Raw genomic sequence first — 18166 nt, forward strand, 5'->3', positions numbered from 1 at the left:
TATCTCTTTATGAGTTCAAAAAAAATTTACCCTTCTATATGCATTTATTATTCCCTGTTTTACCCAGATCCTCTGAGAATAAATTACCAGCATTACCATCCCTACATCCATTCATTCCCTTTATTGTAACTTATTTCATTTATGCCTATTTTATATGAAGTGATTATTTTAAATCATCTCACCCAATTCAATGTTTTATTTTTAATTCATTCTATTATATTTAATTTGACCCTGAAGCTTCTATTAATGCTTTCCCTCAAGCCATCAAATTCGTGACATTCTTAATGTTTAAACATAACATTTTTACATATGAGAAGTCAACATTTTAACCTTATTGAATTCTCTACAATTGGCTTTTCAAGTTAACTTCTTATGTTTCTTCCAATTCTTATATATCAAATTGTCCATTTAGTTCTGGTCTTCAAGAATATTTGAAAGTATTTTATTTCTTTAAATGACATTTCTTTTCTTATATAATGATACACATCTTTGCTGCTATGTTATTCTTTGTTTTAAACCCAATTGCTCTTCAAACTGTATTCCATGCCTTTTGTTGTTTTAATGTAGAAACTGCTCAATCTTGTCTTATAATTATTGTATATGAACACTATTTAAATGATTCCTTTTTAATTGCTTGCAGTATTTTCTTCTTATCTAAGGAGTTACAAAATTTAACTATAATATCCTTGTGAATTTTCCTATTGGGATCTCTTACAGGTGGTGATTGATGAATTTTTTTCAAGTTCTAGTTTATCTCTTAGTTCTGAAATTTCAGGGAAACTTCCATTAATAATTTCTTGAAAGATAGTATTTAAACCCTTTTTTTAATCAAAACTTTCAGGTAGTCTAATAATTCTTACATCATCTTTTCTCAAGTTATTTTCCAGATCAATTGCTTTAGTAATAAAATGTTTCCTCTCTTTTTTCATATTTTCATTTTTAATTTGTTTTATTATTCTTTGTTGTCTTATGAAGTTAGCAGCTTGCTCAATTCTAATTTTAAATGAATTATTTTCTTTCAAGTTTTCTTTTTCCAATAGTTTGATCTTTCTTTTGTAACTTTCTATATTTTTCAAATGTTTTCCCCTAATTTTTCTTTAACTTTTCTCACTCATTTTTTAAAGTATTGTTTGTTTTTAAACTCCTCCAAAAACTCTTTTTGGGCTTATGCACATTTTATATTTTCTTTTAAAGTTTTAAGAGTGGGTGTTTTAATTTTGCTGTCTCCTGAATTTGAACTCTTATTTTATTCCCAAAGAAGCTATCTGTGGTTGAGTTCCTCCTTTGCTTACCCTTTTTCTAGTTCTTTATTTTTAGTAGCCTATTTCTTAATTGCTAAGTTTAGACAAGTGTCATGTTCTTTTTCCAATGTGCAGAGAAAAATGTCTCAGAGTTTAGTATTTGTTGTTTTTATTTCCTGAGCTTGCTGGGAGTCTTTGATGTCTCAGTTCTTTTAATTTCCATATCACATGGCCCTCAGCAAAGCTATCACTTTCAATACTCCTAATCCCTTTTTATTTCTTCAGAGTCCATAAGCATTTTCTTAGCCCTCTGTCCTAGTGCAGCAATTGGCAACTTTGTTCTCCCAGGATACACTCATTTGTGAATTTGTTCCTCTTCTTCTGTAGCTACAATTTGATACAGCATCTAGTCAGTTCAGGTGGGCTCTGCAATCTTCTCTCAGTCACCAACCCTCACTGTCAGTTGGTTGAAGCTGAGGCTTCAGCCAAACCGCTGCCTTCAGAATCCGCTATTTATTTTTTTTTTTTTTTGGTCATTAGACAGACATTTGGAGCCTCCTGAGCTTCTTCTCAAGTTGTCTCATGTTGGATAATTATTTCTCCCTGACTCTGAACCACTTTTGAAGGTTTAAAATTCAATCCAAAACCCTATTTTTAAAGACTTGTAGAGAAATTTGAGATTGAGATAATCTCTCCCATTCCACCATTTTCTCAGAATACTTTGTGTTTTTAAGAGAAATGGATGTGTATATATGTGTGTGTATGTATGTGTGTATATATGTATATATATATATTATAATGAATTGTTATCTATATGATTGGTTCATTGATATACCATGAGTAAACATGCAGAATAGGGATTGTTCTGTTGTTTTCGCTTGTGCCCAATTCTTCATGAACTCATTTGAGGTTTTCTTGGCAAAGATATTGGAGTGGTTTGCCATTTTCTTCTCCAGCTCATTTTTTTCTTACAGACACAAGCTAACTCAGGACCTTGAGGTAGTTATTTAATCTTTTGGTGTTTCAACTAACTCTCTGATATTGTAAGTTAATGAACATGTGGCTGAGCTACTTTGGCAGAATGTATTTCCTCAGTGGAAGCTCCACATCCCAATGAAATTACAGATTCAGCCCAAGGATATACCAAGAGATTTAAAGAAAGTCTTGAAAAAAAAAGATTTTAAAAAATGTTTTGAGAAATGATAGCATCTTTCCACTAAAGATATACTTCAATATATTTGTTTTAAAAAATTCTCCTGAATTTATTTATACTCATATCACACATATGAGCAAAAAAAAAAAAGCATTATCAGAGGCTAAAGTCTCCATTGCTGAAGAAACATAATAATCATTGCTAACTTTTCCTTAACACCTCCAGTTTTATAATTATTAATTTTCTTAATGACACAGTAATATAGAGTTCAATTATTCCCATCTTGTGAATAGGAAAACTGAGGCTCAAAAGTTTACATGACTTATATTTCACGGAGTTTAAGTATCAGCACTGGTATTCAATCTGATATATCCTAACCCTAAAACCAGAATTCTTTTTACATACTAATGTCCATTCACACAATGAGATAGAACCTGAAATAGGGCTCAAAATTCTAGAACTGATACTCTTACAATTGAAATATTACCTCTTTTTTCTCCTTTGTGCACCACCAGGCACCACCACTCCCAAGAAAAGATGTTTGGAACTATTCATTTCCCTTCCCCATGCTTCTTTATATGCCCCTTTTTTCTATTCCAGGGTGGTTTAATCTTCATTTAACCCAATTTTACTACTGTAAAATTGTCTATGGGGTATAAATCTGTATAAAACCTCAGAATAAATATAGCTCAGCTGCTGAATTTTGCAGACGAGTGGCAACTTAGGGTAAGGATGTCAAATTACTTTCCCAGTGCCATGCAGATAATTAGAGGCAGGATTTGAACTCAGGTGTTCTGAATCCAGAGTTAGCTCTTTTTTCTCTATACTAACTAAGTAGGGTAAAGAGGATGATTATATAAAATGATGTGCCCTCAGAACAATTCTGAAATATGTGAAAAGATATCTTCACTCTTCTCTCATCCCTCTTTCTGGTACTTTTATCTGTTTTGCTGTCTCATCTCACAGTTCTCAAATATTCTAGTATCTTCATGTTTCTGTTTTTAACTAGGTGGCACAGTGAAGAGTGTTAGTCAGACCTGAGTTCAAATTTCATCTCATGTACTTAGTTTTGTGAACCTGAATAAATCACTTAACCTCTCTGTGTCAGTTTGCTCATCAATTAAATGGAAATATTAATAGCGCCTGTCTCACAGGGTTATTGTAAAGATCAAATGAATTTATGAATTAGAAGTACTTTCTAAACCATTAAGTGCTATATAAATGCCAATTATTATTATCAGGGAACTATTTGAGGAACCAAGAGATTAAATGACTTGTCCAGAATCACAGACTAGTATCAGGATTCTTGAATTTATAAAATATTAGTGCTGGAAGGAATTTTAGAGATCATATATTTCTATGTCCTAATTTTATAGAGTAGGAAACTGTAGCTCAGTTAAATAATATGACTGTGCAAGGGTAAATAATAAATAAATAAATACTTATGATGTGATATAACTAGACAAAAACCCAACACTCTTGGAATTTTATTTTTTTATTTCATTTTTATCTAGGCATATTGCAAAGGCTGATTTAGCATAATCCCTCCCAAAGATAATATATATATATAGAAAATATTAATAGTGGAGTTTATAAAGTTCCTCTAAAACTGTAAATATCTCACTTGACTTTGACAATGAGCTAGGTGCTCGTTTTTCTCATTTTATCTTTCTCATTTCAGAGACTGGGACTCAGAGACAGTTAGGGACTTGCTCAGGATTACATGAGCTAGCAAGTGTGAGAAGCAAAATTTGAATCTATGTCTTCAGCCTCTATGTCCAATGCTTCCATTCTTCTACCTCCTCCCCAAGATATCCTATTGCAGCACAAATGAGATTTTCATTTCAAATAACATCATTTAACTCAAAAAAATTGAGCAGAGTTTTAGACAGAGGGAGTGGACAGTGGGAGATTTAGGGGAAAAACAATTCTCCGGAGAGTTTCACAAATCAGAATGAAGGCAGCCACTTTATCTTTACATTTATGAACCCCATGTTATTTAAAGTTGTTATTCTGCCACTGAAAGCTATTCTTGTTTGCCTAGACAACTAAAATCAGAAGAAATATCTCCAAAATTTTTGAAACGGTGCTTTTGAATTTCCTTATGTAACTAACAACAAGCTATAGTAGTATTATCTAGCCTTCTCTGTCTGTGCCCTGTATGTACCCTGATCACTCTTCATTTAGGACTTCAGTTCATTGGACGCCTTCTTTAGCTCGATGCTTTCTTTTTGAGCACAATGCTTTCATCTAGTGGGCTTTTCCTGTTTAATTGTTATTTATTTCTCCACCTTCCCAGGCAGGCAGAAAGTCGTGTGGTTTTTAACTTCTGAAAATTCATTCAAGGAGACAGCATCATCCTTTTTGTAAGAGAGAAAGAGCAAGAGAAGAAGAGAATGTATGCTTCACTGATACCAGCTTAATGCTGTCCTGGTCCTCTGGAGGCTTGTCCCATGCGGTTATAATTAACTTTTAATGTAGGCCTTGAGGGCAAAACACTTAAGGGGTTAACCAGTTTTCTCCAACAAAATGAATAGTTAAATGCTAACATACGTTTATCAATAGCTACTTTGTTTAGGAGAGAAAAGAACTTAATTTTACCCCATTATCTTTGTTCTTTTGTTTCCACTGAGGAACAATAAAACTTCAGGACCCAAATTTAGATAAGAATAATAATTATAGACATTTATCTAGTCCTTTAAATTTTGGAAAAGTTGTAACACGTAAGTCTCATAACACTCCTCTGAGGTAGATTTTTTTATCCTGGTTCTAGATCAGTAATTTTAAATTTGCATAGCAGGTGTGGTCTAGCCTAGAAGGCAATGTGACAAGTTTGATTCCTATTTCAGGTAATTGTGCGACATCTGCCATAAGGTAAGTGCTATAGGAATTATTATCTCTTCCATAAATAAAAACATTGAGGCTTAAAAAAGTTCAGTGACTCTGTAATGGTTACGTACCCGGCAGGTACGTAACCTTGTCCAAGGCAGGATTTTAACCCAGGTCTCTAGCTATAATACCAAATTATACACCAACAGAAAAGTAACATCTATATTCTTAAATGGTTCTGTGATCTTACTTCTTTTGAGGTTCCTAAATATGACACACCACAGCCCATCCATTATTTGTTTCATGGGTTTCCTGGCCAAAGAATTTATTGCCATGTAGCCAGTCCCTTGCAGATCACCCTATCATTCCCAACTAGGCTGGACCTAGGAAAGAAGACTCATCAGAACTTATGGGGCAGAAATTTCGGTAATCTAGCAACAATCCAATACACTTTTTCAAGGGTTTTTTTTTAAATCAGGAGTTATTTGGGGATACATGGTTTTATTTTCAAAATGAACTCCCTGTTTAGAAACTGCCTCCATTAAAGCAGATCAAAAGTTCATCTTTAACTTACGGTTTTGATAGATGCTTTAGTACATTGCAAAGCATGTGAAGATATTCAGGAAAGACTGGCACCTCTGGCAGAAGGCCTTATCTAGTCCTTTTCAGGGCTGCTCATTCCACCTTTGGCTCCTAGTTGTCACCCAACTCACACTTGGCTTAAAGAAGCTGGAACAAGTCACTTAATCTCTTTTGACCTCAGTTCTTACCCACGTGTGACTACTGTGGTAAAACCATCTCAGCAAATTAAGTAAACCATGTTGAGATTAATGAAGAGTCCTCAAATTAATTGGTGAGTTGGGGGAGATGTCTACGCCAAGCATGTGAAGAGTTCCTCCAGCTCAGTGGGTGGGTGAGAAGAATTTAGTCCAATGGCCATGAAGGCAACTAAAGAAGGTGTTGTGCAGTCCTTGAAACTTGGTCAGACATCAAAGACACAAAAGTCACCCTCTGCATCAGGAGCCATCTCCTGATATCCAGGCTTTTGTCCTGCCACTTGACTTCAATGACTTTGGAAGAGGAGTGAAGCTATTGAATTTGTATAACTCAGCTTCACAAATGCAATTCACATGTAATCAAGACATCACCCAGTTATGTCACTGATCCTTTTAAAAAATTATGGACAAATAAGCAACAATAGAATGCTAAAAGAATTAATAACTAGCCTATAATCACACAGCTAGTATCATAAATTTTACAGTTTATGAAATGTTCTATTTAATCCTGACAAAGTGGAACATGTGTTACTATCTTCATTTTACACATGAAAAGAAGATAAGACAGATTCAAAATGATTCTACGTTTGGAACAAAGTAGGTGCCTAATAACTGTTTGTTTACTGAATGATTGCTCAAGCTGAAAAGTATCTTAGAGATCATCTCACAAATACTCTAACTCTCCCATTTTTCAGATGAGAACACTAAAAGATAAGATCAGCTATCTAGTTAGGAGAATGAGGTTCACATACCTCATCTTTCTTGACTACAGGTCAAGTGTGCTATTCTTTACAGAGAATGTTCCCCAAGATATTATAAATGTAAATCATACAGATTTAGTAACTAGATATTTAATAACATTTTTTACAAACACATAGCAGAAACAGGAAACTACATAGTTTTCAACATTTCTATCATGTTAGGAAAGAGATTGTCTTTAATTTTATAACTACATTAGCAACTAGCCTAGTCCTTTGCCAATCACTAAACAGTTAACAAATAAATTGAAGGACTGAATGAATGAGTGGATAAATGAAATTTTACTGTTGCCTATGAAATTATTGTTTTATATCAACTATATCATATTTATTTGAAATTATAATTCTATATATGTAAAGGGGTTGCTGTGGCATAATAGAAAGCACTTTGGATATGTAACAGAACTATATTTGAATGCTGACTTTGTCAATTACAACTTGAATGATTTAGAATTAGTCACCTCCACTCTGTGAGCCTCCAGAGGTTAGGTTAGATGGTCTCAAAGCCTTTTAGGTTTGAAAAACTTATGATTCTGTTATTACAACTAAAGACTTGTAACCTTTGAATTTCTATAAATGATGAGAAAATCAGGAGACCATTCTTATGTTAACTCTTTTGTACACAACCTAGTAGATTATTTAATCAAAAGATTCTGTGATCATAATTCTTAAATATTATCGAGAGGAATTAAAAAAAATACTTGTAAATGTGTGAAATATCTGACCTATGACTTGAAGGTTAGGTAAAGATTGGATACATAGAATCTTTGGCTTTTTAAAGAGCTCAACCCAGATATCATTAAATACTGGGAGTTGTTCCTGAACCCTGTGCCTATTTTGTTACTGCTCTCATTTTGCTTACATCTCAATTTATAGGTCCTACTCTCCAATAGAATGTATCCTCTTACAAGACAAGTACTGTTATTAATTTTTATCTGTGTGATTTTAAAGTCCAATTTAATTGATGAAATGCACATAGTTGAGTTTTTTTAATATTGAATTTTGTCTGGAAAAGGGAAATAAAAAATTAAAATATTAATAATAACATTCATACAGTGCTTTAAGGTTTGGAAAGCTCTTTACAAATATTATTTCATTTTAACCTTACAACAACCTTATGGGGTAGGTTTTCTTATTATCCCTCTTTTACAAATGAGGAAACTGAGGCAGATAGTGGTTAGGTGATTTTTTCATGGTCATATAACTAGTAAGTGACTGAAGCTGGGTTTGAACTCAGGCTTCCTCACTCTTGGATCAGTATTATATACACTATACCAAAGCTTTCTATAGAAAGTTTTTCAAGCAAAATTGGGAAAATTTGCAAGTATATTTAAGTTTTATATGATCTTTTAACTGTAATTTGTTAAAGTGTTTGAAATTTGGGTCTCTTGTAAATGTTTGGAATCTAATATACAAACTCAGTTTCATTTAAATATATATACTTTAAAAAAAGGAAATAAAGAAAATGTACTTGATGGAGATATCTTTGATCCATCATTAATGCTATTTGAAATTTTGTTTTTGAATATATTTATTTACCTTATTTTGCCATTTAAATCAAATTTGGTAATTATTATGAAAGCTTAGGAGGTTTTTTAAATTGGAAATCATATTAGTTGAGACTTTTCCTCATCATACGCTATTGTGTTATTTAATGCTGTTTTAAATATATTATAAATACCTGCAACCAAATCATTTGAAGGTTTGAAATTTTTAACAAAATTCGTATGTTTTTATCAAAGTTACAAATAATGCTTTACTAAGTAAGTAGTGCAAATAATTTTCATTTTTAATCCTTTTTCCCAATTTTGGAGTTGAGAGGGTCATTTAGTAATAAATATATGATATATGTATCTATGTAGGAATGTAGAAAAAAATGTAGGAATAGCCACTATTATTTATTTATTTGTTATCCTAGCTCACATATCTTCTCCCTGTATTCTCTAGGAACAGATAAAGTAATAATTATAATCATAATAATAGTAGTAGTCTCTCGGTAACCGAGGATGACTATTGTCTTTGTGAGTTTTTTTGCACAAAGACACTTGTGCATGAAGATTTAAGTGGAAAAGTCGATGCACAGAGACATTCCCACTCTCTAGGCGTTGGAAGCCTGGGTCCAGTGGCACGAAAAGTCGTTACATCTGGAGACTTCCTCAGCTGCATTGGATGGCCGTGTTGTCTTTTGTGTTCCAACAAGCCCTAAGCACTCTACAGTGCCTTGCTGCGTCGCCATCTCGGCCGTTGAACCTTCTTATTGGTTTCTTCCGCCTGTTCAGCCAAAGCAGTCTTCACATGCTGGGTGAGCAAAGCCCTAGTTCACCAGGGGTCCACGACGACCCGATGGCTACCCTCACAAGGTTTAGCCAGCCTGTCAAAAACGTTGCCTGGAATGTTGCCGCTGCCACATGCTAGCAGCTACTAGGAGCCACAAGTGAGAGCTGGGTGTCAGGTGAGGGTCAGAGGCTGGAGAGCTGCCCTAGAAGGGCATGACAAGCCCTCCATACCAAAGATATTACTACTCCCTGAGCACCCCATACACCCCAAACATATAAAATAATATAATATCCAGCATTTATATAGTATTATAAGGTCTAAAGAGTATTTTTACCAATATTTGCTCATTGTCTTTTTATAACTCTAGGAGGAAAATGCTATTAATATCTTCATTTTGCAAATGAGGACATTGAGGCAAACAGAAGTTAAATGACTCATCCAGAATTACATAGCTAATAAGTTCCTGAAGCAAAATTTAACTCCGGTTTTTCTGATTCCTGTTCCAGCACCATACCACCTAACTGCCATCTAGACTAATAAATAAACATAAGAATGTCCACATTTCCCGGGCATGTTAATATCTCACATTTTACAAATATATTCATTTCTCAAGGCAACAGTGCCTAATTGTCTATAATTGTCATTTCTCCTTCATGGATATGGATATAGATACATACACAATGTGTGTATAATATTTATTAAATACATATACATATACATATTTTTTCCTACCCAATACTACTGAAATTGCACTCTCAGTTGTCATTTTCCAGAAAGTAACTGAAAATTTGAATCTGGAGATGAAGATTTAGGAGAAAGCTACACATTATGGTAACTGACATCTAAGAGTGGATGAGAGGTGATATGATGATATAGTGTACTGACTTCAGTCAGTGTTCCATTTCTAATGCATACCAGATGTGTGAACATGGACAAAATTATTTTAGGTGGCAACAATGTAATGAAGGAAGACCACCCCAAAGCAAGCTGAAAAGTGGAGGAAAGAATAGCTAGGGGCACATGTTGGAGAGTTCCAGAGAAATGTAATAGTATTATAACTAGTAAGAAATGGGGAAGAGAGAAAGGAGCTCCAAGAGTGAGACTCTCACTTACTGACTTTATGACTCGGGAAAAATACTTCTACTTCTCTGAGATTCATTTGTATAATGAGAATAATATATAATGTTACCTCACTAGATTTTGAAGAATATATTTCTAGATGTGTTGGTATGAATGATTAATTTAAAGTGTGTGTGTGTGTGTGTGTGTGTGTGTGTGTGTGTGTGTGTGTGTGTGTGTGTAGGACAATTTGGTGATAAAGTGGATAGAGTGGTTTGCCTGGAGTCAGAAAGATTCTTCTTCCCAAGTTCAAATACAGTTTCAGATAATTACTAGTTGTGTGACCCCAAGCAAGTCATTTAACCCTGTTTACCTCAATTTCCTCATCTGTAAAATGAGTTGGAGAAAGAAATGGCAAACTTCTCCAGTATCTCTGCCAAGAAAACTCTAAACATAATCACAGAGTTGGACACAACTGAACAACAACATGTATATGTGTGTATGTAATTTTGCATCATCTTCATTTCCCAATATATCCCTCTCCAAACTTTCCCAGAGAGCTTTCCCCTATAACAAAGATTAATAATGACAAATAAAAGTTAAACAAAACTGACCAACACCTCAACCAAGTAGTGTTATAATTCTTATGCAGTGCTCTATACCTATAAGCCCTTCTACTTTTGCAGGGAATAGAAGGACATAAATTCTGATACATTGAGGTAAAAATCGGGCTTGGCTATTATAATAATGTGGCAATCAATTTCAATTTTGTTGGTGGTGATCTTTCTACTTACATTTCTGTATACATTTTTCAAATAGTTTTCCTTGTCCTGCTTGCTCCCCTTTGTATCATTTGATGTATCTCCCTATGCATCTCTATATTCATCCTATTCATCATTTGTCACAATACAGTAATAAACTCATCATATTCATATCTCACAATTTGTTTAGACATTCTTCAATCAATATTCATCAATTTTGTTGCTAGTTCTTTTCTACCACAAAAGTTTAGTAATTGATCTTTTGCTCTCAATAAGACATATTGTTTTTAATCATTGTTGACTTCCTTGAGGTATATATATCTAGCAGTTGAATCTCCTCAAGAGTTATAGACAATTTAGTTACTTTCTGAGCATAATACAAATTGATCTCTAAAATGGTAGGTGATAGGCTGAGGAATGGTTTGTGTAATATGTAGGTGGGTATTTTTGTAGGTGAGGATTTATATGCTACATGATAAAAGGAGGAAAGAGGGGGAGGAGGAGAGAGACAGACAGACAGAGACAGAAAAAGACAGAGAGACAAAGACAGAGAGAGAATCTCAACGTAGAAGAACTGCAGAGAGGTCTGAGTGACATATTTGAAAATTTAGTTAAGATAACTGAGGTATAGCAAAGGTATTTGACACTCTTGAAGTCATCTAATCAGATCACTATGAGATTTGCTCTACTTTATCCACCCAACCATGATTCCCAAAAGAACTCAATCCCAAATGGATAAACCTATGCTTTCTTTCTCCAAATATCTCCATCAATTCAAAGCTCCCTTCCCCAATCTGGGAGGCAGTGCTGCCTTAGGCAAAATTATGACAGATTCAATCTGTTTGCCTTTCTTGGTTGTAGTCTCTTAGTTCTTCATTCTCCCTTCTCCTCCTGCTTCAGTGTTCCATTCTCTCATCCAAGTACTGACCCTCACTTCAGACTGCAAGGTCCTTAGGCTCTCTACCAAAACTTGCTCTAAAGGAGATATTTGTATTCATTCCTACTAAGGTACATGTGATTGTTAATGGTTTACTTCTTCAGGGATGTGTGCATTTGATAAAGGATCAAAAACTATAATAAAACAATGAAACTTATGGAACAATTTCTGATAACAGCAAACAGATGTTTGAGGCATTAGAAGTAAGACATAGTCAGAGATGACATGCTACAGTGGGTAGAGCTAAGAGTAAAGAATAACTGTGTTCATTTCCTGCCTGACATGTATATCCTGGCTATGTGATTTCACAAGTCACTTAACTTATCAGTTCCCCAGCCACCTCACTTACATTAAACCTTACAAAGTAAATGCCTTCCTCCCATTACTGAGTTCCCCCAGGGTATTCGTTATAGGGAACTGTCCAGCCTCACCACCTTTCACAACTCTAAGAGTTATTCCTCTGACTTTTTGGACTTGGACATCCTATAGTTCATGTTCTCATCTTTATGTACCATGAATAGTCCATGAATTCTGGGCTAGTTAGTGGTACTGGGAATATTTTCTTTGTACATTCACTAAGCTTCCTTTGCTACCAAAAGCATATATTATTTTACCATTTATCATAGAATCCATATTTAGTATCAATCATAAGTTGGAAGTGTGGTAAGAACTATCAAATTGAGGTCAAAGTGAATTGCCTAGAGTCACACAGCTAGGAAATGCCTGAGGTCATATTGAATCCAGGTCCTTCTGACTCCAGGCCTGGAATTCTATCCAGTGTGCTATCTAGCAGACTCTCAAAATGCATATATTTCTAAGATTCTGGACTAGCATTGCAATCCAATTTATGAAGATAACCAGAGCAACAACTAAGTGTAAGGATAGAGGGATCGAGGATAAGGGAAAATGCAGGGGTTGTCTCTAAAAAAGACAAAGGAAAATTTAGTCAAAACCCTGGGAAAATATTCTAGAAGCAGACTGCATTGCAGAGTAGGGTTTGGGGAGTTAATTGAGATTAACTGCCATTACACAACTGTCCTTTCCCTAAACTGGAAGGAATAACACCTGCTTATTCAGCTTCTGTAACCTGACTAGTTTCTCGTGGTAGAACTTGGAGGGTTTGGACTTAGAAGATACCTAGGAGGTTTCCCTGCGGTGCTGTGAACAATTTGGCTAACATAAACCAAAGGGTTTAAATCTGGGATTTTAGGTTTTTTACCTAAGCAACCAACCCCAGGCTTGGGAAAGGACTCAGTCCATTTGTGAGTCCATTCTCACTAGCCCATTTAGAGAAAATTAAGTTTAGCTGATTATTCTTACTATAGATAGTTAGTCAGATGGGTTTTTGGGGGTTAGAAAGATCAAGGAGCTGATAAATAAGAGCTTAAGAAGATCAGAAGGGCTTCCTCATGAGAGGAGCAGAGAAAGTGGGTGGAGATTGAGCTTTGTAGAGACAGGGACCCTTTGGTCTTACCTATCAATTCCCTAAACTTAATAAGCAAAATAAACTTGAGTTTTCATAGAGACTTGAGGGGTTTGCACTTCACTGGCCCTGGGAAGATACTTAGTTGGGTTTTTCATCACCAGTCCATCTGGGTCCTTCCCTACCAACATATCTCCTTTTGGAGGTACATTTCTTTTTCAACAAGTAAGACAGAGCAAACTAGGACTTCACATTTGAAGGATAATGACAGAAGGATAATAAATCCTTTGAGAAGTATAAAAACAACAAAACCTGGCAGATGGTTATAAGAATAATTCAAATAGGAAGCTACCAGATGTTGCACTTCAATGAACTTGTCCTTCACTAGAATTTACCCTCTCGCTCAGGATGATCTCCTTAGGAGAAATTCATGATTCTATTCTCAGTTGAAAAAATTCCTAGTTATGACTGCAGGTAATGCTTTAGATTGGCAGCTAAGTGGCACAGTGGATAGAGTATCAGGTCCTTAAAGACTTAAACAAGACCATATGGATAATAGGGACTGAAGACCAGGTTTTAGTTGAAGTCTTCTGACTCTAAGACCAGGAATCTCTCTGTTTTACCACACTCTATATAACAATTAATTACTTAAAAACTGACTTATAGATAAAGTCAACTCTGTACCGATAGTGGATATATTATTTGCCTTATAAATTGCTTATAGAAAAATCCTAATTTTAAATGCTTATTTACCTCTTACCCAGACTGCTTAATTCTTTTGTTTCCTACAGGTCTAAATGATATTATGAACATTCTAACTTTGCCTTATATCAGAATTTTATGTCACTCTGAAAAGTGAGAAAGGGAGAAGAAATTAACAATTTGGGCAGTAATCAAATGGGAAAAAGTTGTATAACTTATTAATTTCTTCTGAATCAAAATTGCATAATTATATTTCATTATTTTCTTTCAAATGTTACAAAATTCCACATTTTTCTCTACTTAAAAATAGCCTCCTTTGCATATTAAAAATTCATATTGTATTATTTTCTACTCATCTTTTATAAATTTTTATTTTGACCTGACTAACCTGCTACTTGAATTTGGCATTTCAATTCCTTCTAATTGTTTTCCAGGGGTGTATGGGGTGCTCAGGGAGGGGTAATATCTCTGGTATGGAGGGCTTGTCGTGCCCTTCTAGGGCAGATCTCCAGCCACTGACCCTCACCTGACACCCAGCTCTCACTTGTGGCTCCTAGTAGCTGCTAGCATGCGGCAGCGGCCACACCCGGGGCAACGGCTTCGACAGGCCAGCTAAACCTTGTGAGAGTAGCCATTGGGTCGACGGCGACCCCTGGTGAACTAGGGCTTTGCTCACCCAGCATGTGAAGACTGCTTTGGCGGAACAGGCGGAAGAAACCAACAAGAAGATTCAACGGCGGAGATGGCGATGCAGCAAGGCACTGTAGAGTGCTTAGGGTGTGATGGAGCACAAAAGACAACACGGCCATCCAATGCAGCTGAGGAAGTCTCCAGGTGTAATGACTTTTCGTGCCAATGGACCCAGGCTTCTAATGCCGAGAGAGTGGGACTGTCTCTGTGCATCGACTTTTCCACTTAAATCTTCATGCACAAGTGTCTTTGTGCACAAAAACACACAAAGACAATCGTCATCCTCGGTTCAAGAGACAACCAACAATTGTTTTCCAACAAACTGACATCCACTCCTATAATTCACTTGTTTCTCAAATGGAAAATCTCAACATGTTTCAAGGATCAAATTGGATGTCATATTATTAAACACTGTAAAAATTAAAATTAATGTCAAATATAAAATATTATATTTTAGGAGATTTATTAATGATCATTAGAAATCAAGGAATAAAGAGGATACAAAATAAAGACCATGTGGCCATGGCTCATCAGCCAGTTCAAACACCCACCTTACCACCACCAAGCCTGCTGTCATCATGCCAAATGGGGCAGGACCCTCCACATTCCTGCCTAATATCCCCTGTCTACAGGAAGTGCATAATGACAGGAAGTCAACGGGCTCCTGGGAAATGTAGTTCTTTTTTAGGGTAACAGATTATTCAGTTATACATTCTCCCTGATGATCAATTTGGGGGGTAGTCACCCCAATTTGATCATTTAACATAATCAACTTTTAAATTATAGTAACTTGTGGATAAAAGGGTAAAGAATAAAACCATGATTACTAGGAGCACTGACAAAAAGCCAGTTAGGGAATAGTCCCCTTCAGCATAAGAGTATACATACAAAACAAATGCATTCAACCCCACACAGTTAAAATCAGCACATCCCAAAGTTCACTCTTGATCTTCTGGTGCAGTGTGTGGTCTGTGGAGGCATTTTCATGGTGTCTTCTCCAAACAGTTCACTTTCTGTTTCAGTGAGGTAGCATGTTTCCTAACCTAAAATTTCTCTCAAAAGAATTAAACTTTGCATTTTAGAATAATTATTCATTCCCCCCCTGAAGAGGGTGTTGATAAGCACAGGGATAACTTAGGGATACATGACTGAATTATGAGGTGTATGAATCAATTGGCAAGAGAAATCAAAAACATCAAAAAAATTCCAATAAAAGAGAAAAGATAACTTCTGGATGAAATATAGACTATTAAAGTCTTATGTGTAAAAATTCTAAGTAAAAGAAAAATAAGCCTATAACAGGTCCTTAAATCAAGGCCCAATTAAAGTGATTTCTGTCCCACAAGTCTGTAGGACAAAATGTAGTAATATTTCACTTACTCATTTGCAACCAAGGTTACAAGGTTCCTGCCATACCAGAAGAGAGAAAAAAGGACTAGATTTTGTGTGATAGGGAAGTGTCATTCCTTGGTCTGATTTTATCTTCACTCTCAGGCATAGGAGGAGCCAGGATAATAGCCAAACTTCCATACTTGTCTGTGAGTATTTCACAAAGAGTGTAGTACAAGGTGTACTATGACTTAACATGTGTCAAGCACTGCAACCTGGAACCTAGGCTCAAGCCCTTTAGTATTGGCTTAGAAGTTCATCAATCCTACCTGAATTGGTTTGGTCCTTTTTGACCTTGTGCTCCTTGGCACAGATTTTCATCAACCCCATTGGGATTAGTTTGTCTCCTTTACTTTGTGCTTCTTGGCACTATATAATTGTTCTTTTTGTTCCTTTCTCCTGGAATAAGACAGAATCATTAAGCAAAATCCCATAATTTTTTTTATTAAAAGTTATTCATGATAAGAATTTTAATGTAAACTTTATTATCTTAAAAAAGCTTAGCAAAACCACATAGTTTAGATATTCCCAATTAAAGTGAATATGTTGTTCTTACTGAAGTGAATTACACATTTCCTCCAAAGGAAAAAGAAAAGTATATCATGTTAGTATATTTCCTATGGCACAAACACATTTTCTAAAAAAATTTTCTTTTTTAACATTGTTCTTTTGATTAAATTTGTGTACATCCATTTAAATAATTGTAAAAAAAGTAGGTATACAACAGTCAGCTATGCTATACTCTTGAATAATAAAATGAGATTTCTCTTGCTTAAAAAATAGTATAATATAGAAATACAAAATGTATGCCTTCTTTTTCAAACAGTCTCTACTAATATAAAAAAGTCTGTAACTTGTTCCATTTTTATAGTAAGGCTGAATCTCCTTATCCATGTAAGTAAAATCCTGTTATATAAGTAACTTATCAATTATATTTTCACTGTAGTGAGAACTTAGGTAATAATCTATATATCTGTGGGGAATATGAAACTTGAAACACATATACTTAATTTATAAGAATTTGAAAATATATTTCTTCCCTTATTAAAGTTTCATTTCTGTTTGTTTTATTTCTTCTTTAAGGGAAGTTGTACATAATGCAGTATTTTGACGGCATATATAGGCACTGGTTTCACTTCCCAGTTCTGCTAACTGTTCCAGTGAAGAAACACAGGGATAATGGTCTTTTAACATACCTGGTAATTTACAAAACTTCTCCTGAAGACATCGAGAACGCCTCACTGGTGTCATAAACTTCAAGTCTTTAAACGAAGCACTATTTTCATCAAAATTCATCTTCATTTTTACACTTTGCAAGTATGGAGTAGTTGACACATTATATTTAATAGCATAAGACCCTCTGGTTTCCTTATCAGGAGTCTCTAAAACACTTGTTGAATCTTCCACTTTATCCTCTTACTTTCTTTCAACCATCTGTAGTTTTACATTCTTTGTATTATGATCTTTATCTTTTGATTCTGAATTTTCTTCTGCTGATGTCCCAGCTACATCAACTTTATCCTGATTTAAAACTTCATCACATAATTTTTTTATCTCTTCATTAGCCGAACAAACCTCATCAACATTCTCCCCATCATTACCCTTCACTTGACTCTTCATCGTTAGGATATCTGCAAGTGCATGTCGCTTTTCTTCCATAGGCTGAGCCCCAGTAAGAATGGCTTCTTCATATATTGCTATGATATTTTCAACAGGGCTTTTAATTGATTCAAGGCATGCAAGTCATACCCAATACTTAACAAGTTTCTTGGCATCTGGAGTTTTTACAATGAGCTCTTTCAGTGTTAAAAGTACTTCTTCCTGTGGACATCCCTTATTAATTAAGTTCAAATATTCAGAAAATATTTTGTTAACTTTATCAGTGAATAATCTTTGCTCATCTTCTTCTGCAATGGTGGTCCAGAAAGATTCAACTGGTTTTTCTTTTGGCAATTCGATGTTGGATGGAGCAGGTGGAACAGACAGACCAGTTGTAGATAATCTTTTAATTACTCTTCTTTTGTCATTTTGCCACTCAACCAGACGAGCTCTGCTCTTCTGCTTATTCTTTGGTTAAGGCAGTTCTTCCTTTACTGATAGGTGCTTTTGTTAAAGTGTATCTTCTCTTATCAACAATTTTGGAATCCTCCCTAAATTTGGTACTGAAAGAT

The 18166-nt window shown here is 35.0% G+C and overlaps 1 protein-coding gene across 1 annotated transcript; it reads right to left on the reverse strand.

Annotated features, from left to right (window-relative positions):
* Positions 1–11875: 11875 nt before the first annotated feature.
* LOC130456940 (cytoskeleton-associated protein 2-like) lies at positions 11876–17723 on the reverse strand (the record flags this gene model as incomplete). Its single annotated transcript, XM_056814717.1, has 3 exons — positions 11876–11925; positions 17090–17408; positions 17442–17723. Coding segments are annotated over 3 exons (651 nt in total), but the record flags the coding sequence as incomplete, so codon positions are not given.
* Positions 17724–18166: the final 443 nt, after the last annotated feature.

The sequence above is a fragment of the Monodelphis domestica genome, chromosome 2 (genome assembly GCF_027887165.1).
Source record: "Monodelphis domestica isolate mMonDom1 chromosome 2, mMonDom1.pri, whole genome shotgun sequence".
In the NCBI taxonomy this organism is placed as follows: domain Eukaryota; kingdom Metazoa; phylum Chordata; class Mammalia; order Didelphimorphia; family Didelphidae; genus Monodelphis; species Monodelphis domestica.